The sequence below is a fragment of the Erinaceus europaeus genome, chromosome 10 (genome assembly GCF_950295315.1).
Source record: "Erinaceus europaeus chromosome 10, mEriEur2.1, whole genome shotgun sequence".
Lineage (NCBI taxonomy): Eukaryota > Metazoa > Chordata > Mammalia > Eulipotyphla > Erinaceidae > Erinaceus > Erinaceus europaeus.
The window spans coordinates 11,442,485-11,466,045 of NC_080171.1; the positions used below are offsets into that span (position 1 = coordinate 11,442,485).

At 41.5% G+C, this 23,561-nt stretch overlaps 1 protein-coding gene and 1 non-coding gene across 3 annotated transcripts in view; one reads left to right on the top strand and one right to left on the bottom strand.

The window, feature by feature from the left end:
• Window positions 1–23,561, top strand: part of ERP44 (endoplasmic reticulum protein 44) — an 86,197-nt gene that overhangs the window by 14,207 nt on the left and 48,429 nt on the right. For both annotated transcript variants that reach the window (XM_007525532.3, XM_060199101.1), the window contains exons 2-3: window positions 19,177–19,249; window positions 21,957–21,996. In XM_007525532.3, coding sequence (XP_007525594.1) covers window positions 19,177–19,249; window positions 21,957–21,996 — 113 coding nt within the window. The remainder of the gene's footprint in view (window positions 1–19,176; window positions 19,250–21,956; window positions 21,997–23,561) is intronic.
• LOC132541015 (U6 spliceosomal RNA) lies at window positions 7,740–7,846 on the bottom strand. Its single transcript, XR_009552210.1, has one exon. It is a non-coding gene; the product is annotated as a U6 spliceosomal RNA (small nuclear RNA).

Here is a 23,561-nt window from a genome sequence, read left to right on the forward strand (position 1 = left end):
AGGCACAGCCTGGTAGAGGTCTTGTAACCATGACACATGCTAAAAATTACCTTCTCTGTCTCTTTCTCTTAAACTTTTCTGTTGTCTGTTACATAGTAGGTGCTCAGAAAAGGTCGAGGTGAGGGAGCCAGTGAGGGAATGAATGATTGAATACAATTCTCGTTTGAGATAAGTTTTCCGTTTGCTCACCTAGCTCTGAGCCACTGTGATCTTCTAGATTTCTGATGATTGCTGACAAAACTGATTGCTGGGGTGGTGGTTCCGTGGATAAAGCTTACCCCTTACCTTGTGAGGGAGGCTTTAGATTTCATCTTGGGCATCACACCATGAATAGCACCAAGGAACTCCATGAATTCTCAGATTGGTATGTCTCCTCTTCATCCTCTCTCTTCCAAAATAAAGAACAGAAGTTGAATTGGGAGACCGTTCAACATTACTTGTGCATGGACAAGACCCTGGGTTCATTCTCTGATACTGGGAAAGCAAACAAATAGTCACACCAGCCATGACTTGGACTGACTCTGTCTGTCTGTCTGTCTGTCTGTCTGTCTGTCTGTCTGTCTGTCTGTCTGTCTGTCTGTCTAAGTAAAACTTGGTCCTGGGAAATGGCTCTCCCAATCTTGCCCCTGGGTGTGCTCTGGTTCCAGCTCCAGGGTACTGTGGCTGGCACTGGGGAGCACTCCAGGGAGCTCTGTCTCCTCTCTACCTCTTTCTCCCTCCTTAACACCACTCTCAGAGAAAGCGAGAGAGAGAGAGAGAGAGAGGAAAGAGGAGAAAAACATTGAGTGAGTGAGGCCAAACAGGTATTGTACGCGCTGTAGGACCCAGGTTCATTCCTTGGCCCCAGACAGTGGGGTGAGGAGCTGTCACTACTACACCAGTTAAGGCAGCTTAAAAAGTGATTGTCCAGTGAATGTTTGCTGCCTACCTCTGTTTATAACCGGACTTAGGTCTGTACTTAAATCAAGTATGTAAAGATGAAAATAATTTATGGGGACGGCTGTATTTTGCTGTACGGAAGACCTGGATTTGAGCCCTGTTCTGTCACAGGTCACAGACTATTGGAGTCTTTTTTTTTAATTTATTTAATTTTATATTTTTATTTTTTAATTTTCCCCCTTTTGTTGCCCTTGTTTATTGTTGTTGTTATTGCTGTCGTTGTTGTTGGATAGGACAGAGAGAAATCCAGAGAGATGGGGAAGACAGAGAGGGGGAGAGAAAGACACCTACAGACCTGCTTCACTGCCTGTGAAACAACTCCCCTGCAGGTGGGGAGCCAGGGGCTTGAACCGGGATCCTGATGCCGGTCCTTGTGCTTTCCGACTTGTGTGCTTAACTCGGCTGTGCCACTGCCCGGCTCCCGGACTATTGGAGTCTTAACCATTAACAGGTATTAGCAAAAGGTGTAGATTGGTTATTGAATACTTGTTGCTTTTGGGAGTGTTAATCTCTTGTGGAAATAAGTCTGGGGCTTGGCTTTCAAGGGTAGCTGACATTAACAGAAGGGAAAGTGACCTTGAGGCTGGGGAAGCCTACTAGTTCATTCCTATAACTTTGTGATATTAAGCAAAATTTCTTACCTTTCTAAGACTCACACTTTCTCTCTCAAAAGTGGAGAATAATTACTGTGCGAGCTTGTAACGTTGTATAGGAAGTACCTTGCATCATGTCTGGCACATAGGAAATACTTTGGTTTTCTCAGGCCCGATAAGAGGGGGAATGCCATTGAGCAGAATCGTCATGAAATGGGCTAAGTCCCTTGCAGGAGAATAGCTCTTGTGATGGCCATCGCGCTTGTGCTTGTAATGCTGCTGCTACCTCTCTGACCTTCAGAAATATGTAAGGGAATGAAACCTTTTATTTGAAAAGCCTGCTTCTAAAATTAGTGGCTTCTTAAAATACTTAGCAACTTGTCTTTTTTTTTTTTTTTTTTTCCCCTGGTGAGTTACGATATCCAGATAATAACAAATGAAACTGATTGATAGACATAACAACCTAAGGGGCCATGTGGTGGCATACTTCATAGAGGCTCCTATTGCAGGGCACAGAGGTTGAGCTGGACTCCACCTGCAGGGGCCACACCTCACAAGAGGTAAAAGAAACAGTCCCAGAGATGTCTCTTTCTGCCTTCTCTGTCCTCCTTCCCTCTCAATTTCTGTCTGTATCCAAAGTAAATAAATATAATAGTAAAAAAAAGAAAAGAAACTAATTTGATGGCATTTCTGCTTTTAATATAAAAGCAAACAAATTCGTGCAAATGGTATAAATGAAAGTGAAGAAAAATGCTAATGTCCTGCCTGAGAAGTGTCGTGCCTTACGTAGAAAGATATCATCTCTGTTGCGTTGTGTACTCAAGGTCATCAAACAAACATTCCTGACTGTTGTGATTGACCAGATATTGCGAATACGGTGATAGTGGTGGTTCTTTAAAAACATACCATCTTTCTGTAGTTGAATTTGGTAGGAGGTTATTGCAGATTTTGGTCACTGGAAATTGCAAAGCTAAAACTCTTACTTATGTAAGTGTGGAGTATTTCAAATTATAGATTTTATAGTTTCATCCGTTCTTATAAAACTAACATACATTCACTATATTAATCCATTATATATTACTTCCAGTGGAGGTTATTTACAGCATGCTTAATATCTATTGCCTTTATTAAGATTTGGCCATTTAACTAAATCTGTGGATTTAGTAGAAACTGAGATTCTAATCAGTCTTTTAAGTTAAAGTTGTGTGGTAAAGGTATATGGTGAGAACCAACTAGAAGATAAGGTAGTATTTCAATTTGGGTGTAAAAGAGCCTTGCATTTCTACTTCGATGACTACAAATATTTCTCACTGGGATACTGGGTAGTCAGTTAGGAGGGATGATTGTGTATTCCCATCCAAAACACTAAATAAGAAAGACCCTTTTTGATTTATATCTGTTTAGGACAAAAGGATGATTTGAGGCATGTGATAAAATGGGCTCTCAAGTAATAGCTTTTCATTCTGAGAAGTATCAGATTTCTTTTTCTTTTCTTTGGACAGGACAGAGAGAAATTTAGAGGGGCAGGGGATATAGAGAGATTCCTGTAGACCTGCTTCACTGCTTGTGAAGCTACCCCCTGCAGGTGGGGAGCCAGGGGCTTGAACTAGGATCCGTGTTCAGGTCCTTGTAATTCACACCATGTGCACTTAGCGTGGTGTGCTACTCACTACCCAGCCCTTGAAACATCCGATTTTCTATAGCAAAACAGTCAGATGTTTCCATCCCTTTCTCATTTAACTTATGACATAAGAGAAACCACCTAGGTTGTTATGACTAAAGTAGTTTATTGTAGGTAAGTAATATTTAAATGGTTAATTTATTCCAATTGTGAGGCTATTGTGTTCTGTACCTTAAATTTAATAACACCATTGTCAGGGACTGACATAATTCATATTATGATATTTTAATGCCTTTCAACTAAGTCATATACATAGATGCATATATATATATGTGGCTTGTTTGGATGGAAGTAAAAATTTCAAGCTAGACAGAAGCATTTATCTTTATTATTTATGTTCTGAAATGATGTTTCTTTTTTTAAAAAAATATTTATTTATTCCCTTTTGTTGCCCATGTTGCTTTTTTTATTGATGTAGTTATTATTGTTGTTGTTATTGACGTTGTTCATTGTTGTATAGGACAGAGAGAAATAGAGAGAGGAGGGGAAGACAGAGAGGGGGAGAGAAAGACAGACACCTGCAGACCTGCTTCACCACCTTGAAGTGACTCCTCTGCAGGTGGGGAGCCGGGGGCTCGAACCAGGATCCTCACGCAGGTCTTTGCACTTTGCGCCAAGTGCGCTTAACCTGCACTACCGCCCGACTCCTGAAATGATGTTTCTTAATGTCCAAGTTCATAAGTCTGCAGTGACACATCATACAAGGAAATGACTAATGTTATCTCTTGGTGGCAGGCAGTCTATGTGACTTTATTTATTATTTATTTATTCACTTTTTAAATTTTTATTATTGGGTAGAGACAGAGAAAAATTGAGAGTTGAGGGTGAGATAGAGAGGGAGAGAGACAGATACCTGTAGCCCTGGTTTACCATTTGTGAAGCTTTCCCCCTGCATATGGGGACCAGGGGCTTGAACCCCCCGGATCCTTGCGCACTGTAATGTGTGAGCTTAACCAGGTGCGCCACCGCCTGGCCCCTATTTATTATTTATTTTATTTAATTAATTATTTTTAAAATTTTTTGCCTCCAGGGTTATTGCTGGGGTTCGGTGCCAGCACTTCAAATCCACTGTTCCTAGAGGCCATTTCCCCCCCATTTTTTGTTGCTCTTGTTGTTGTTGGATAGACAGAAAAAAAATGGAGAGAGGACTAGAGGACGGGAAGATGGGGAGAGAAAGTTAGACACCTGCAGACCTGCCTTACCACTTGTGAAGTGACACTCCTACATGACTTTAATTTACACCTGAAAACTTTAAAGTTCATATATTGAAAGTTTGTAAAGGAGCCACTGTATTTTCCTTAGAGACTTCTAAACATTATTTAACTTTAAAAAAGATGGTTATGATATTTTTCCGAGATCAGAAGAGATTCCTCTCCACCACCACTGGCCACTTCCATCAGGAACATCATCATAAAGCCCCCTGATGGGCCTCAAGGAGAGCTGGGAAACAGCTGCTACTCCACGGCCACACCTCTGGACCACAGTGGAAAACCAACACTTGTTTTTGTTTTAACTCAATCCCTTAGGTGAAGCACAGTGGCTATTAATCTCTTGCTGTATTGCCAGTGATTTATCTTCCCTGTGGGCTGTGGGAGCCTGATCCAGAGTATATATTTTTTAACTTAATTATTCACTCTTGATTGCAAGAGATGAAACAGAAGTGAGGGGGAAAGGAGATAAGAGCAATAAAATAACAGATAAGAAAAAACAGACTCAGAAAGGGAAATGCTTTGGTCACATAAATTGGGGTTAGACCCCAACCTTCTCTCCCCTATTACACAGTCACCGAATCTAGATCCTGCCAAGCACTAGATTAACAGCCACTGGTGTGAAGAGATGAGCTCCAGTGAAGAACCAGAAAGCTGTCCTTGGTCTTCTCCCGCCCCTGGTAAAATTTTCAGCTGTTTTCTCTTCCAGCTCAGAGCTGGCCCTCACTAAGCCCGGCTTCTTTAGTTCCAAGAATCTCTTTGCCACTCCTTTTCCACTCACTGGCCACAGTCTGTACTCATGTGTGGCTTAGGGAGTTTCTGAAGAAATTCTGGTTGTATTTTGTTGAGTTTTCAGGTGATTTTTCATTGTTTTCCTAGTTTATGAGGAGACGGATGTGAAACAGCTCCTACTCCTCAGCCAAGCCTCTAGAAGTCGCCTACACCTACACGGTTTTTGCCTGTTTTGCTTAACTGACCCCAAACTAACCTTCTGACTTTATCCTCAGAGACTGAATTTCTTGAGTTTCCATATTCCATGGCCAAGACCGTAACTTACTTCGTTCATAGAAGCTACTCCCCTCATCTAACCTATATGGTGTTCTGTCTCTTTTCTGCTCCTTTTGACTTTTTCTAGTATGCTTTCTGCAGACTGTGAGGTATTTACATATCTTATGTGTCTGAATTTTGAATTTTCTCTCTCTTTTTTTTTCTCCAGGGTTATTGCTGGGGCTTGGTGCCTGCACCATGAATCCTCTGCTCCTGAAGGCCATTTTTTTCTCCTTTTTGTTGTCCTTGTTGTTGTAGCCTTGTTGTGGTTATTATTATTGTTGTTGGATAGGACAGAGAGAAATAGAGAGGAGGGGAAGACAGAGAGGGGGAGAGAAAGACAGACACCTGCAGACCTGTGTCACCACCTGTGAACTGCCCTCACTGCAGGTGGGGAGCCAGGGGCTCAAACCGGGATCCTTACGCCTCCAGTCTTTGGGCTTTGCACCACTAGTGCTTAACCCACTGCGCTACCACCCGACCCCCTGTCTTTGAGTTCTCTCCATCTCGCTCAGTGTTCCCATCCCTACAGGTTTGCGTCTCAGAACTGCCATAACCCCATGGAAGAGTGAGCAGATAGTAGCTGTTTGTTTGTTTTTGTGAGCTATATCCGTGATAGAATGAAGATGCATGTTCAGAAAGGAAACACGAATAGCTAACTGTGCGGCTCTGAGGCAGAACTTTGCAGCAGTGCTGCGTCACAGGGGACAGGTTGTTCTCTTGGGCAGTAGATGTTGACTGGCGTCTATACGGCCTTCCTACCAAGTCGGCTGTCAGAAAAACATTCTGTGGGGGTCGGGCGGTCGTGCAGCGGGTAAGAACATGGTGCAAAGCGCAAGGACTGGCACAAGGATCCCGGTTCCAGCCTTCGGTTCCCCACCTGCAGGGGGTCGCTTCGCAAGCGGTGAAGCAGGTCTGCAGGTGTCTTCGTCCCCTCTCTATTTTCCCCCTCCTCTCTCCATTTCTCTCTGTCTCGTCCAACGGCAACAACAACAATAACAGTAAAAACAACAAGGGCAACAAAAAGGGGAAAAATAGCTTCCAGAAGCAGTGGATTCGTAGTGCAGGCACAGAGCCCCAGCAATAACCCTGGAGGCAAAAAAAAAAAAATCTAAATTAAAAATAATAATAAAAAAACGTTTTGCATAACACTGTCCCCTCACGGCTGACTCAGGCTACGTAGTAATCCTGGTAAATCATAAACAGTAGTCTTTATAGTTTACGATCCTGCTTTCAGTGCTCTCTTTACACCTCAGGATGTCCAAAAATTATGAAAACTATTTTTGTGGCCTTTACATTGATCACTCATTTCATGACTGAGAATGCTCTGCTTTTAATACTATCCAGCCTACATTGACTCTGCCAGAAAATGTGTTGTTTTTAACATTTTCATTGGGACTGCTGGCCTTCCCCCTTTCTGATGAGTAAGAAAATGATGCTCATCCTACAGACATTGAGACTCTGAACTTCAGCTGATTGAGTCTGTTGGTAAAAATAGTAGGACTCTCTTCATTTGACCATAATTTGATTTGTCACCTAAAAGTAATTATTATTCCAAACAACTTTACGTATCGCAGTTGTTGGTTCATGGGTACCCCTTTCTCATTTCCCTGAGATAGGTGTCTGAAAAACACTCGCAACTTTAACTTAGGTTCTTCTCTGCCATCATGCCCTGGGGCCCCAGTGCCTTCTCCACCCCTTCATACCCCTAAAGAGATTTATTGATTTTTATGAGGGAGAAAGAATGTGAGAGAGAATGAGAGAAACCAGAATACTCCCATGTGGTGGCAACTAAAGATGGGACTTCTGGGCCCCTGGGCACAGGCCCGAGCTCTGCTTAGGGCAGTTTGCCACTTTCCCCACATTCTAATCAGTCCTGAGGCAGACCAGCTATCTTTCTGTGTTGTTTTCGACGGGCTGGCTTCACGGGCGGGTAACAGACGACCAGGGACTCATGGCTGAGCTGTACGCAGTATCTTTTTATTCATGCAGGACGCAGCGTAATCTAAGCTGAGCTAGACTAAAATTAACACAACTACCAACTAACTAAAACGAACAATGTTGTCCTTACATACTTTCCAAGTAGGGTGTAAACAAGATGTGACATACAGAGGGTGGAGAGAGAAGTGACTGGTGAAAATCAGGGTGTGACAAGGAGGGGGCGGAGCAGGCGAGAATTCTACCACTGAACCACTAATGCCCTGGAGGGAGTGTGGTGCTTTATGTAAATGTAAAAGTGATTTATGTAAATAGACCACTTTGAATGGGATCAAAAATATGGAACGCTTCACCAATTTGCGTGTCATCCTTGCGCAGGGGCCATGCTAATCTTCTCTGTATCGTTCCAATTTTAGTATATGTGCTGCCGAAGCGAGCAAAACAACATTTCTGAAATCCAAGGAGGTAGATAGAGCCTCTAGGAGTTTTGCTGTGAGATGCATTATGTTTGATTTGTTAAAAGTTTTTGTATTGGGTGGGGGTAGATAGCATAATGGTATGCAAAGAGACTCTCATGCCTGAGACTCCGAAGTCCCCGGTTCAATCCCCCACACCACAATAAGCCAGAGCTGTACAGTGCTCTGGTATTTGCCTCTGTGTCTTTCCGTCTGAATCTATCTCAAAAATAAAGTAAATAAAAAAAAATTTAAAAAAAAAAAAAAGTTTTTGTATTATCTTCATCTCTTTATTTACTTCCTGGATTTTTTTTTATCTCTTTATTTATTGGATTTATTTATTTATTTATTGGCTTGGGCTGATAGTGAGGGAGAGAGACAGAGAGACACCTGCAGCCCCGCTTCACAAAGCTTCCCCCCTGCAGGTGGGGACCAGGGGGCTCGAACCTGGGTCCTTGCGCAATGTAACATGGGCGCTCAACCAGGTGCAGCGCCACCGGCCCCAATTGTGTTTTATTTTCTCCTTAAAAATGATGCTATCTGACGGGAGATAGCAGAGCAGGGGGAGTCAGTGCCCTGCAGTGCAGTGAGTGTGTAGGCTGTGGGTTTGGCCTCTGGCACCACAGTGCCAGTCTGCAGCCACCACCGAGGAAGTCCATAGAAGGCGTGAAGTGGAACTTTGATGTCTTCTCCCCCTTCCTCCCCCATCCCCTCCCACCCCTACCTCTTCCTCTTCTCGCCTTCCCCTGCCTCTTATCTTCTCCCTCCTCCTCCCCTAGCTTCCCCTTCCCGTCTTCCACTTCCCTAGTCTTTCTTTGTAAGAACAGGGAATTTCAGAATTTATACTCCTCCTGATATTTTGCTTAGGATAGGCCCTGGGTTCATTCCCGGTTTCCATATAAAACTGATCCTGATTTGTGTTGTAGTCTCAAAGCTAGGATTTGGGCACTGGGACATTCAGCATACGCTACTCTGTCATTTCCTGGGCCGGCTTCATTTTTTAAATTTCCAACACAGAAACAGACATCACATCACCAGAGCTTCCCTCTGTGTTGTAGTGGTTTCATAAAATGCTAGTGTTCATACCAGGTCTTGTGCATGGCAAAGTAGAAACTTAAGTGCTGGTTTTTTTTTTTTGTTTTTTTTTGAGGAAAATCTTTATTGCATCCACTTAAGCATAATGTCTGTTTTCTCCCATTTGAAATTGTCCACCGTCAGTTTACATAAGGGCTTGTTTTAATTAGAATTAGTACAGTGTTTCTTGAAAACCTAGGCAAAAGGTGAGTATGACATAGTATGTCATTTTTCCCCCCTCCAGGGCTACTCCCACACCTCTGAGGAGAGGAGAGAGGCTGAGTATTGAGTTCACTTGCCAGTGACCAGTGACTTAACTCTGCCTAAATAGTGAAACACCCAGGAAGTACAAGGGCACAGCTTTTGGAAAGCTTCCGAGTTGGCGAGCATGTCGGTCGGTGCTGGGGGCATGGCAAGACCAGGGAGGGTGTGGAGGAACCTTCCCTTGCCCAGTACCTCGCCTTATGCCTCTCTTCCATGTGGTTATTCTGAGCTAGTCTTTTGTAATAAGTCAGCAATGCAGTGAGTAAATGGGGGGAGAAGTCTGTGTGAGCTATTTTAGCAGATTATCAACCCCTGGGTAGAGGGGGTCATGGGCTTGTAGGTGGAGAGGGTTGTGGGAACCTTTCTTTGGTCTATAGCTGATTGGGCAGAAGCACAGGCTGCAGCCTGGACTTGGCATTGCTGCCTTCAGGTGGATAGTGTCAGAATTGAGTCTGAGAATTACTTGTTGATGTGAGGAGAAACACACACACACACACACACACACACACACACACACACCAACTGGTTGCAGGAACCCTTTTATTTTTTTTATATTTATTTATTTTCCCTTTTGTTGCCCTTTTTTTTTATTGTTGTAGTTATTGTTGTTATTGATGTCATCGTTGTTAGATAGGACAGAGAGAAATGGAGAGAGGAGGGGAAGACAGAGAAGGGGAGAGAAAGATAGACACCTGCAGACCTGCTTCACTACTTTTTTTTTTTTGAAGGAAGAAAAGAATTTAAAAAAAAATGTTATTTACAAAGAAACATTGACTAAACCATAGGATAAGAGGGGTACAACTCCACACAATTCCCACCACTAGAACTCTGTATCCTGTCCCAACCCCCGATAGCTTTCCTATTCTTTAACCCCGTGGGAGTATGGACCCAGGGTCATTGTGGGATGCAGAAGGTGGAAGGTCTGGCTTCTGTAATTGCTTCCCCGCTGAACATAGGCATTGACAGGTCAATCCATAGTCCCAGTCTGCCTCTCTCTTTCCCTAGTGGGCAAGGGCTCTGGGGAAGCAGAGCTCCAGGACACATTGGTGGGGTTGACTGTCCAGGGAAAACTGGCTGGCATCATGCTAGCATCTGGAACCTGGTGGCTGAATAGAGACTTAACCTACAAGGCCCAACAAATTGTTGACCAATCATGGACCTAAAGGCTAGAATAGTGCAGATGAAGAGTTGGGGGGGCGTCTTCCATTTTGTAGATAGCTAGTAGGCATATTTTAGTTATATTCCAAAGGGCCCGTGGCTATACTAGTTTTCTTTTTCTTTTTTCCCCTGAGCCTGAAATCTGATATGCAGGTGGATCCAAGTTATTGTCTGGGGAGATGATGTCATGGCTGGAAAAAGGACCAGAAAGCTGGATCAGGGAAGAGAGTAGCTCCCTAATATGGGAAAGGGGTATAAGTATTGTTGACTGTAAACCCCATCGATTTGATGTGATCTGGGGCCCATATTCAGCTTAGGAGCCTGTGTGACCTCTGCATCCCTATAGATCTGAGCTCACATTCTGTGGTTATGAGTAGGAATGTTCCAAGCTGCCCCAACATTGACCCATCTTCCTCAGGTGTAGCATAGAGTATGTTGTCCACCCTCCCTTTGGAGGATGGAACATTCTCTACCGTTGTTGATCCAAGTTGAGGGCAAGGTCCTATGGGGGCCCACAGAGCAATGTATTGTGTTGTTCCTGATAGAAATGACAGATAACAATGGGGAGAGGGATTTATTCGAGGTCTAGGCCCATCATGTCTGTTTGGGAATCTCAGGACTCCCGATTAGGGCCCCAGCTGATGGGGTGGCCTGATAGTGACTAAAGAGTCATCGTTAAAGTATGCCAGTCTCTTGTCCTTATTCAGCTTTTGCAGTCCTTGCTTTGCTAAGGTTAGCTTTGGAGTGAGTGAGAGAACTGTAATAGGAAGTAGGTGAGGAGGGTATCTAAGTCTAAGTAGACACTATTTCATTATGAATTTTATACTGACTCACTGCAGACTATTGTGTACTTTTGCTTTCAGGTATGTATTTTGCCCTAATTTATGGATACATGTGAACATATGCTCTGTCTCAGGGGACCTGGTCTATATCTAGGTTTTGGGACTTTGTTAGGAAGTGAACCTCCTGTAATGGAATTAGAGAATACCATGAAAGGAAAGGTCTCACCTGAGTAATGAGGGTGAAAGGTTGACATTCCATGCCTGAAGTATCTGGACACACCTGAGGTGAAGCATGCTGAGGTGGTACTCGTTCCGTTGATTATGTTGTGCTTCATCGCCTGTGAAGTGAACTCCCTGCAGGTGGGGAGCCGGGGCCTCCAATCAGGATTCTTATGCTGTTCCTTGTGCTTCACGCTGTGTGCACTTAACCCGCTGTGCTACCACCCGACTCCCTATAAGGAACTTTTTATTATTTAATCAGGCATCTTGGATAAGAATTCCAGTGCAGCATAAGAAGAACAGTCATATATTTGCAGCTCTTTATTCTGGGCTGTACACATGAGATCCAGTACTAGGTACTAACTGGAGGAGATAATGATGAATAGAGCATTGTGTTGCTCTTACCCTCCCCACCAAGTCCCTCTCCCATCCCTGCCCAGCATTCCAGGGTATATATGTTCTTATTGTGACTTTATTGCCTGTCTGTATGCTACGTTAGTGCCTCTGGCGGAGGTTTGAGTTTGAGAGGAACTGTGTATAATAATTTTGGAGAAAAGTGCTTCCCATACATTGAGAAGTTCACCCTCAGTGTGCAAAGCTTTTTTTTTTTTTAAATACAGTCACTTCCCCAATGTTTTATTTTATTTTATTTATTTATTCCCTTTTGTTGCCCTTGTTGTTTTATTGTTGTAGTTATCATTGCTGTCATTGTTGTTGGATAGGACAGAGAGAAATGGAGAGAGGAGGAGAAGACAGAGAGGGGGAGAGAAAGATAGACACCTGCAGACCTGCTTCACCACTTGTGAAGCGACTCCCCTGCAGGTGGGGAGCCGGGGTTCGAACCGGGATCCTTATGCCGGTGCTTGTGCTTTGCACCACCTGCGCTTAACCTGCTGCAAAAAGCTTTTTTCTTTGAAAGTCAAAGAAGTACATTGTCTATTCCAGGTAATGGAGTTGATAACAATTTTCAAATACAGGGACCAGCAAGACACAGTTGACCCCAGGTTTTAATGAAGTTCCATGCATAATCAGTTAACTTGTATGCAAGAAAATGTATGGATGTAATGAATGATACTTCCCTTTTTGTTTGCTGTGGTTGCTTTACTGGTATAATTTGATTTTAGGAATTCTACTGTATATATTTGATTTTTTTGTGTGTGTGTGTGTACCTAGAATTCGTTTTTTTCCAGATGTGTCTGTGCCCGTGGTATTCTGGGTTATGCAACAGTGACTGGTGCGGTTCTCATGTCTTTTTATTAAAGTGAATCAGTCCTGACTTACCTAAAGTAGTTGCAGTGACACTGCAGGAAGGTTGCACAGTGGTGCAACTTAATGGTAAAAGCAGCTTCGCAGTGTTTCTCTGTACTCAGTCCTTTCTTCTCCTCTCTTTGGACTTGTAGTTCATTCTCTTAGCTCCTTGCAGCCAACTGCAGACTTCTAGCTTCAGCTGCTTGCCAGGCTCATGTAAAAGTGAAAGTCCAAAAAGTGGCCCCAGGGAGGAGAAATAGCCAGAGTCCCAAGGCGTGGAGACTTTCCATCACAGGCTGATTTGTCAGCCTGCTTTAGAAATGGCAGAGAGCTGCTGACTGGCATATCGCTGATTCCTTCCTAGAGGCTCTCCTCTGTATATAGCGTCTTGTTCTTACTTATACTTGAAGGCCATAAACGTTGTATGGAGTTTAAAATCACATGTGTGCTCTCTAAAAAATGCTGCTCCAGTGTGTGTGGGATTCCCTAGAGGAGACTTAGTAAATGCAGACTGATTCTGTAGTTTGGGCTGGTTCTTAAAATCTGCTTTCCTTAAGTGCCTCGTTGGTGCTAATGCTGTGGGCTCAAGGATCACTATTTAAAAATATTTATAATAACTATATACAAATATATACAACTTAAAGTCCCGAGTTGCCAGGGTAGAGAATGTCCAGTAGATTTAGGTGCTTTGGTGGTGGGTGAGGTATAGTATGATAAATACTTGAAAAGATGTGAAATTTTACTTCTGAGTTAAGGCTTGCCATTTGAATAGCAAGGTGTTTTTTTTAAAAAAAAAAATTTATTTGTTTATTTATTCCCTTTTGTTGCCCTTGTTTTATTGTTGTAGTAATGATTATTGATGTCTTTGTTGTTGGATAGGACAGAGAAATGGAGAGGAGAGGGAAATGCAGGGAAGGGGAGAGAAAGATAGACACCTGCAGACCTGCTTCACCACTTGTGAAGCGACTCCCCTGCAGATGGGGAACCGGGGGCTTGAACTGGGATCTTTATGCTAGTCCTTGAGCTTTGCGCCACGTGCGTTTAACCCACTGTGCTACCGCCCGACTCCCTGAATAGCAAGTTTTTTTAAAGGCATTGAGCTTAGCCTCTGAAAATTGTTGTTCTGTAAACATTCTTACTAAGACATTCTGGTAAACATGGAGTGTAGCCAGTCCTTTTGTGACTATAACTCTTTCTAAGAGATAATATATCTAGTAGCCTTTTTCTACTGCTACTTTACCAGCTTTTGGATGTGACTCCTCATAGCATTTATTTTCATTAGAGGATTATCAGCCTTAAAATAGGATAATACAACAAGTGTTCGTTTTGCCCTCTAATGTAGCATATCTCTTCTTCAGTGAACATGGGCATTCTGTGTGCTGAAGTGTCTGGGAATCATGACAGAACAATGAGGGTAAACGGGAAGGTAGCAGGGGCTCATGACAGGTAAGGAAGGTGACAGAAGGGTTTCAGCACTGGAAAGGAGAATCACTTGTGAAATCTTTAAATAAGACCTCAGTTATCATCTAGTGTTGAGCTTCTCACCATCACATAGTTAAAAGCAAATTATTTATTTATTCATTTTCCACCAGGGTTAAATTCTGGAATGCCATGCCCTCCATGGCTTCACTGTTCCCAGTGACTAGGGAAACAATTTAAATAGTGTTAGAAACAAAGAGTGGGGGCCGGGGAGTTGGAGGGACACCACGTCACTGTTCCGCTGCTTGTGAAGCTTCCCCTGTACAGACTCTCGCATGTGGAGAATGGAGACTCTGACCATGTGCTTCTAGTACGTTGATGTCGGCTGTGGTGGGCTGTGTGCTGAAGTTTGCCCTCTACCTAGTGAGTGAGTCATCTGGCCCTCTAAAAGTAACATTTGATAGAGATTTCGTGTGTGTGTATTTAAAATTAAGATTTATTTGCTTATTTATATTTTTTAATTTTTTGGTATTACCTTTATTTATTTATTAAATAGAGGAAACCATAAATCGAGAGGGAAAGGGGTGGTAGAGAGGGGAAGAGACAGAGAGACACCTGCAACACTGCTTCACTATTCACAAAGCTTTTCCCCTGCAGGTGGGGACTAGGGGCTTGAACCTGGGTCCTTGTACACTGTAGCATGTACTCTCAACCAGGTGCACTACCACTTGGCCCCTATTTGCTTATTTATTAATGAGAGGGAGAGGGGGAGGGGGAAGGAGAGGGAGAGAGAGAGAAAGAGAGAGAGAGAAGGGACACATACCAGAACAACACTCTGGCACATGCGTTACTGGAGATCAAACTCAGGACCTCATGTTCAATGCTTTATCCATTGCACCACCTCCCTGGCTGTGATAAACTAGTTTTCCTTAAACATGTTCAAAAATATCTGTGACTTCCTATTTCTGATCTCTTTTGCTCTTTCTTCATCTCCTCTGAATTCACAGCGTATTGACAGAACCTATCCATTCATCTAGTACATAGCTGAATGCTTACTGTGTACAAATAGGATAAGACATAGGCTCTACTTTCAAGGTACTCAATCTCCAAGAGAAGATAGGACAGCACAAATAAGCACTGCGAATTATAACGTGTTCAGCTCCTACAGAAACATCTTTGGAGGTTTGAGGATAGAGATACGAATCATTATTGCCTGGGACCATCAGAAAAGGTCTCACGGGAATAGTAGCTTTTGAATAGACTTAAAAAAGTAGACTTTCCTTGTTATTCCTAGTAGGTAAAACTGCATGAGCAGTGTATGGAAGCAGGGGATTGTTTGAGAAATTTAAGGTACTCTACACCTTTGATTCTGGAATTTGTGGCTTACAGGATTTGGACTGCTGGTGTGTGACCTTCTAAGGACCATGTAGTAACAGCTACTAATGTTCTGAGTTAATGTTTTTACTGTGTTCCTTAGTGGTTCATTTGTTGAGTGACCAAAGTGATTGTGGCTTAACAGACATAATTTAAGTCAATCTTTTTTTTTTCTTTTATTATTCACTCCAATTTTCATTTTACTTTGTTAGGAGCACATCAATGCTTTAAAAAGTCATTTGATTGGAGGTTAATGGTTTATAGTACAGTTGTTGACACACGGGTCAAGTTTCTCATCCCATCATGATAGGTGTCTACAAAACCCTCTCACCACCCTCCCCCCCTTGGGTCCCTTTCCACCATCACTTTCTAGGACTCCAGATCCCACCTATCTGCCCTCCTTCCCCAGACTCCTTTGCTTTGGTGCAGTACATCAAACCCAGTCCAAGTTTGACTTTGTACTCCCTTTTCTGTTCCTCTGAAGTTCTGCCTGCAGGTGAGATCATCTCCTATCCATCCTTCTCTTTTTGACTTATCTTACTTAACATGCTAACTTCAAGCTCCATAGATGCTTATAGTAGTTAAGAATCTATGAAGAGCTTGGTTCAGTTCCTGTCAGTGTGTCAGCCTCCCCCCTTGTCCCATTAATTGGATTCATACACAGTGACAGTGACTAAATAAATTCAGATTTTCAACATACAGTGCTGGTAAGCAAGGAAGCAATGCTTATTAAAAGTGAGGTGACACAACCGATAAAGTGTTGTATTCACTCTTTTTAAAAAATCTTTATTTATTTATTGGATAGAGAAAGTTAGATATTGAGAGGGAAGGGGGAGATGGCGAGGGAGAGAGACAGAGACACCTGCAGTACTGCTTCACCACTTGCAAAGCTTTCCCCCTGCAGGTGGGGGCTGGGGGCTTGAACCTGGGTCCTTGCACACTGTAACATATGTGCTTAACCAGATGCATATGTGCTTAACCCAGCACTAAGTGTTAAACTCTCAAAAGTGAGATGCTTGTCAGTCTCCTTGGCAACTAAAGAATAATGACCAATTTGTAAAATATTCTGTAAGTTTATGACTATATTCACATATGCTGTCTGAGTATTTCATCAGCACTTAACATTCTTCATAAAGATATATAATTTTTAACTTTAAACTTTATTTTTACCAGACCACTGCTTAGCTCTGGTTTATGGAGGTGTGGGGGACTGAACCTGAGCCTCAGGCATGAGAGTCTTTTTGCACACTCATTATGCTGTCTCCCCACCCTCCATGAATCTTTTATTGAAATTATTAGTTGGAAATTTATACATGTTATTTTCCTTTAAAAAATAATTTAAAATTTTACTTTAAATTTTTTAAAAATTTAAAGGAAAATTAAGTCAGTGAGTCCCATTTTTCTCCCTAATTTAGAGCTACTTGTTTTTATTTTAAGTCCTGTATAGCATTTGACACATAAAGATGTTTCTCCAGGAGAATATTGTTTCTGCCCAGGGCTGGGATGAAAAGAAACGACTTTTTAGGCTAGTGGAGCTTGTTAACAATTCACGTAAACAACCGGTCTTCCCCTTCACATTGCATATTAATAGAAAATTTAATGAAAAAAATCCCTCCACCCTCCCCTTTGGGGAAGAGAGATTATTGGGTCTGAAACAGTTTTTTTGCTTTGGGTCCTTTTAATGGCAACTGTTAGTTGGATGTGTCTTATCAGTTGCAGGCTGATTAGCATATTTCCTAAAGAGTTATTTAACACGGGCAAACCAATCTTGCTTGATTTTTTTTGTTGTTGTTGTTGTTGTTGCTGACTAGCATGGAAATATTTTTGCCATACAAGCCACAAACAATTTGGGATATAACTTCTCTGTGAACACATTTTGACAGGTGATTAGATAACTGCAAACATGGGGTTCCTTGAATACTATGTCTGAAAAGCAATATATTCATCAGCTTCTTCTCCAGCCTATATCGCCACCTCTAGTTAGAATCCCCAGGCTTTGTTCATTTGGACCCTCATTCCATTATAGGCAACTATAAATGACTTTGTGTGTGTGATGACTCAGCTCTGATCATGACCGACTTCTTGGCTTTATATCATGGAGGTTTTCACACAGTACACTCTAAAATCTTTCTCTTCTGTTGTAGTTGGGTTACACAGTTATCTAGAGATGCTCATTAAACGAGGAAAGAATTGGTTATTTAGATATGAATGGTACAAAATGACTAGTTTATTTGGAGTTGATGGAGTTAGTTCTACAAGTCAAATACCCAGAGATTTAAAATCAGGTGCCTTGGTCTTAGGAGTGTCATTGATTGGGTGCAAGCAGAAGTAATGGTCTACACTGTTATAGTAACTTTAAAATAAACACTAGTGTTACGAGTAGCACCTTTAAAAAAAATTTTCTTTATTGAGGAATTGATGTTTCACATTCGACAGTAAGTACAATAGTTTGTACATGCATAACATTTCTCAGTTTTCCATATAACAACACAACCCCCACTAGGTCCTCTGTCATCCTTCTTGGACCTGTATTCTCCCCCACCCCCCACCCCAAAGTCTTTTACTTGGGTGCAATACGCCAATTTCAGTTTAGGTTCTACTTGTGTTTTCTCTTCTATTCTTGTTTTTCAGCTTCTGCCTGAGATCATCCCATACTCATCCTTCTGTTTCTGACTTATTTCACTTAACATGAATTTTTCAAGGCCCATCCGAGATTGGCTGAAAACGGTGAAGTCACCATTTTTTATAGCTGAGTAGTATTCCATTGTGTGCATATACCACAACTTGCTCAGCCACTCATCTGTTGTAGGACACCTGAGTTGCTTCCAGGTTTTGGCTATTCATAGCAGCCTTTTTAATGAAAAAAACTTACAGACATATTTCAAACAAGTCATCCTTATTTACATGCACAACATGTCACTTTATATAGAAATTGAGACACTGATGAATTGCAGGTTTGTTTGTTTTTTTTTCTCCAGGGTTATTGCTGGGCTCGGTGCCTGCACCATGAATCCACCGCTCCTGGAGACCATTTTTTTTCCCCCTTTTGTTGCCCTTGTTGTTGTAGTCTCATTGTGGTTGTGGTTATTATTACCATTGTTGATGTTGTTCGTTGTTGGACAGGAAGAGGGAAATGGAGAGAGATGGGGAAGATAGAGAGGGGGAGAGAAAGACAGACACCTGAAGACCTGCTTCACCGCCTGTGAAGCGACTCCCCTGCAGGTGGGGAGCTGGGGGCTCGAACCGCAGGTTTTTGATAAAAAGTGCTGACTGTTGTTAGTACCTTAATGTACATGTCCCTCGGTCAGGGCCTGCTGTCAGGTGGTGCCCAGTGAACTACAGTGGGTCTCTAAGCCCATGTTTGTACACACTGTGGCTTTAACAGAAACCTGTCTACAGCAAAACAAATGGTCTGTTAACTTAGAGATACATTAAATATTTGTTAAAGGGGGCCGGGCGTTAGCGCAGTGGGTTAAGCGCAGGTGGCGCAAAGCGCAAGGACCACCCAGTTGCCAGCATGAAAGTTCTTGACTCAACTGCTGAGCCATCTCTCTAATCCTAGGAAGGTCATATTTACACAGTTCCCAGGCTCAAGAAGTTAGTATTTTCCCCATTTCATTGATTTAGTGGAGGGTTAGTATAAATGATGATGATTAAAACCAATTAATGGATGATTTTATGGTTAATAAGTGGAACTAACTATATATATATTCTTTCTATAGTATTTATAATTTATTAAAATGATTATTAATTTCATTGTTTTTTTTTAATTTCTAGGTAACTTGGGTTTTTACTCCTGTAACAGCTGAAATAACAAGTCTCAATACAGAAAATATAGATGATATCTTAAGTAAGTACCTTGATATTTTTAGAGCCTGAAGACAAGAACAATAAAAGGTTTCAGTTATCTATAATAATTGTGGAGGGCGGGGGCTAGATAGCATAATGGTTATGCAAAGATACTCTCATGCCTGAGGCTTCGAAGTCCCAGGTTCAGTCCCCTACACCACCATAAACCAGGGGTGAGCAGTGCTCTGGTAAATTTAAAGAAAAAAAAATTAGTTTTAAAAAGTCTTACACTCAGGAGCTTGAGACCCTCAGTCTACCTGTGACTTGTGAAATAAATAAATCTTAAAAAAAAAAAAAATTGTGGGAGGCCAGGTGGTAGCACAGCGGCTTAAGAGCACATGGCACAAAGCGTAAGGGCCGGCACAAGGATCCCGGTTCGAGCCTCCAGCTCCCCACCTGCAGGGGGGTCGCTTCACAGGCAATGAAGCAGGTCTGCAGGTGTCTATCTTTCTCTCCCCCTCTCTGTCTTCCCCTCCTTTCTCCATTTCTCTCTGTCCTATCTAACAGCAATGACAGCAACAACAATAATAGTAACAAAATGATAAGGGAAAAATAAATAATTGTGCAACTGGCATTTCACTAATTCCATGGTTTATTAAATGAACACTGCGTTTAATTTTTAGTAAAATTTCTCAAGATGTACAAATTTACTTTCTATTTTATAACTTTTGTCTACTTTTAAGAAAATCACCCATACTATTCTCTTACTGTGATTAATCCACTTAAGTTTGATAAATGTCTTAACTGAATCTTTTGTTTGATAATGTGGTTATAGGTACAATTAAGTTGGGAGAAGACATTCTTCATTTAAAAAAATGGTAGAACAAGTTAAAGAAATGGTCAATAGAAAATCACAGTTTAGAAGACTTACGTAAATATACAATGTACATAAGTGTTTTGTTTTTTTTTTAAATTTTTACCAGAGAACTGCTCAGCTCTAGCTTATGGTGATGGGGGTCGGAACCTAGGCCTTTGGAGCCTCCGGCACGAGAGTGTGTTTACATAACCATTTTGCTATCTACACCCTCCCACAAGTGATTTTAATGCACTCCAGTTTCCCCATCTGGTTTGAACATACCAAAACCTAAAGTAATAACACCAAGCACCATGTGTTTCATGTTCTTGTAGTCAGTTTGAAATGTTTAACATTATATTGTCATGTTCTGGGATTATTTTAGAGCAGTCATTCTCTCAAACTATTCACTTGGAGGTTTTATGTCTGACCTCCAGTTTTTTAAAAAGATATATTTTACTTACTTTACTGGATAGAGACAGAAATTGAGAGAAAATTGGAGATAGAGAAGGACAGAAAAAGAGGGGCCCCTGCAGCACTGCTTCACTGCTCTTGAAGTTTTCCACCTGCAGGTGGGGACTGGGGGCTTGAACCAGGGTCCCTGCACATGGTAACATGTGTGCTCAACCTGATGTGCTACCACCCAACACCTGATTTTCAGCTTCTAAAAGAGACTTAGACTCATTTAAGAATTTGCTTTTCTGCAAATTTGTATATGTTGTTGTTCCTGATGTGAACCTCTGCTTCAGAGTGAGTAGAATAAGAAGCAGCACATAAAAGCTTTGAAGGTTAAAAAAACAAAAACAAAAAAGGGAGTTGGGCAGTAGTGCAGCGGGTGTTAAGCGCAGGTGGCAAAAAGTGCAAGGACCAGCATAAGGAACCTGGTTCGAGCCCCCGGCTCCCCACCTGCAGGGGAGTTGCTTCATAGGCGGTGAAGCAGGTCTGCGGGTGTCTATCTTTCTCTCCCCCTCTCTCTGTCTTCCCCTCCTCTCTCCATTTCTCTCTGTCCTATCCAACAGCGATGACATCAGTAACACCAATAATAACTACAACAATAAAACAACAAGGGCAACAAAAAGGGAATAAATAAATAAGTAAATAAATAAAGTAGAAAAACTGAAACTTATAGATCATTTTTATTCCTCTGATCTTGCAACACGTGGATCTCTTTTTCTTTTAGTTTTATGAGTACACAAAGTGTACTCATAAATGTTTCTGCTTTAGATTTAAGGGAAAAGAATAGTGCTCTGTCTTTCATATCTTCACATCCAGATATACAAATAACCTATGCTATTTTTTTTTTCAACACAGAATAACTGATAATTGAATAAGAACCAGAAAAAAAAAGTTGTTCTTACAATTTGGTCGTGTATTACTTGTGAGTAGGGGGACATCTAAGATGGAGTAACAGCTTCTTATTTACAGTTCTCCTCTGTGAAATTAAACTTTACAAATCAAGGTCATTTTCAGTTGTGTCTGAATATGGAAGATAAAAGCAGGATTATCCAAATCCATATCACTCTGTCTGTTTCTGTAGTGTAGTGGTTATCCTGCTCACCTGACAAATTCGTATCATTCCATATCAGCTTACTTAGAAAAGTAAACTATTTAATAACTACTTGCCTAATCTTGGTTTGAGTTTCCTTTTGCTTTGTGTTAACCTAAATCGCAATAGAAGTGAAGAGATGGAGCATATAAAAAAAAAAAAAGAAATAGAAACTTCCACATATTTTACAGCCATTCTAATATTATTATTTTTTTTTTGTTAGTGAGATGTAATTTGTGATTATGTATTTTCAGTATCAATAGCTCTTTCGCAATAGTAAAAGATTGGGGGGGAAACCATTTCTTTAATCATGTCAAAATTATGTCGCCACAAATAACAGGTTATTCTGTTTCCATTTTTCAATTTCAGACAATGCTGATGTTGCTTTAGTAAATTTTTACGCTGACTGGTAAGTAATCTTTTGTCTTTATGGGGGCCATTCATTAATTTTTAATATTTTTTTTACACTTGCTATGAGTGTTTTTTTTTCTTTGCTAGAAAGTGATAGGGGGCCCTTTTTTCTTTTTCTTTTTTGTTGACTTGATTCTGTACACAATATCAACAAATGTTTAGTCACAATTGAAGCAGCTTAATTTGGCAGGCTTTTGTGTTTTGAGGGAGAAATGTACCTGATTCTTTTACCCCACATCTTCAACAAAGATGACATATAAACTCAGGTTGTTCTGTTTCTCACATGTACTCTTACATGTCTGAAGCACACAAAAACAATTATGTATTGCAATTCTATATTTTTCTTTTTTTTTTTTTTTTTTCCTCCTCCAGGGTTATTGCTGGGCTCGGTGCCTGCACCATGAATCCACCGCTCCTGGAGGCCATTTTTTTTTTCCCCCTTTTGTTGCCCTTGTTGTAGCTTCGTTGTGGTTATTACTATTGCCCTTGTTGACGCAATTCGTTGTTGGATAGGACAGAGAGAAATGGAGAGAGGAGGGGAAGACAGAGAAGGGGAGAGAAAGACAGACACGTGCAGACCTGCTTCACCGCCTGTGAAGCGACTCCCCTGCAGGTGGGGAGCCGGGGGCTCGAACCGGGATCCTTACGCCGGTCCCTGCGCTTTGCGCCACATGCGCTTAACCCACTGTGCCACTGCCCGACCCCTGCAATTCTATATTTTTCTATCTGAGGACACAGTATACTATTTGGAGGTGAGGCTATGAATGAAAGTAATGTTGTTTTTTTTAATTTAATATTGGAGATAAACTCAGGGACTCATGCATGTACTACTCCCTGCTAAGCTATCACCTCTACAGTTCCATTATTTGTATTTTCACTTATTTGTAGGAGAGAGAGAGAGAGGATGAGTGGAAAAGTATAAGCCACTGCTCTGCTCTCTATGGAATATTGATCAGTTGACTGCTTTCTGAAACATTGTTAACTTTAGAGAAAATAGCATATCTTTCTTCAACATTGATGCCTAAACAATTTGCACAGTACTTGTCAGATAAGTACATATTAAATGTTTACTGAATGAATGTTAATCTTGACAATAACAACAACAACAACAAATACCATCTTACTAGACTATGTAGTCAAATTAGACAAGGTCCCTGAGGTCCACAAGACCCCACCCACCTATCCCAAATGGAAGAGACTTAAGAGTACTCAGAGGAGAGAACAAGAGACTGAAGATACCGATTATGTCTCCTTGATACATTCTAGGACTTCTTCTAGAAAGACAGGTGAGTGTGCTAGAAAAGATATGCACGAAAGGAAGTAGGTAGGCAGTCTCACGTTTGCATCCCTCCACACATCTTAGTACTTTTGTTGACTCAGCTAATACACACGCCTGACTACATGTACATGAAGTACTATTTCGTAGTCTTCACTTAAGTATGTCTCTTGGTGCACCAGGACTTTGAAATCGGTAGTATCAGTTTGTTTGCTTTTGTTGTTGTTGTTGCTACATACTTTGACATGCCACAAAGACCCTTCTTCTCCAGCTGGTTGTGCACACAT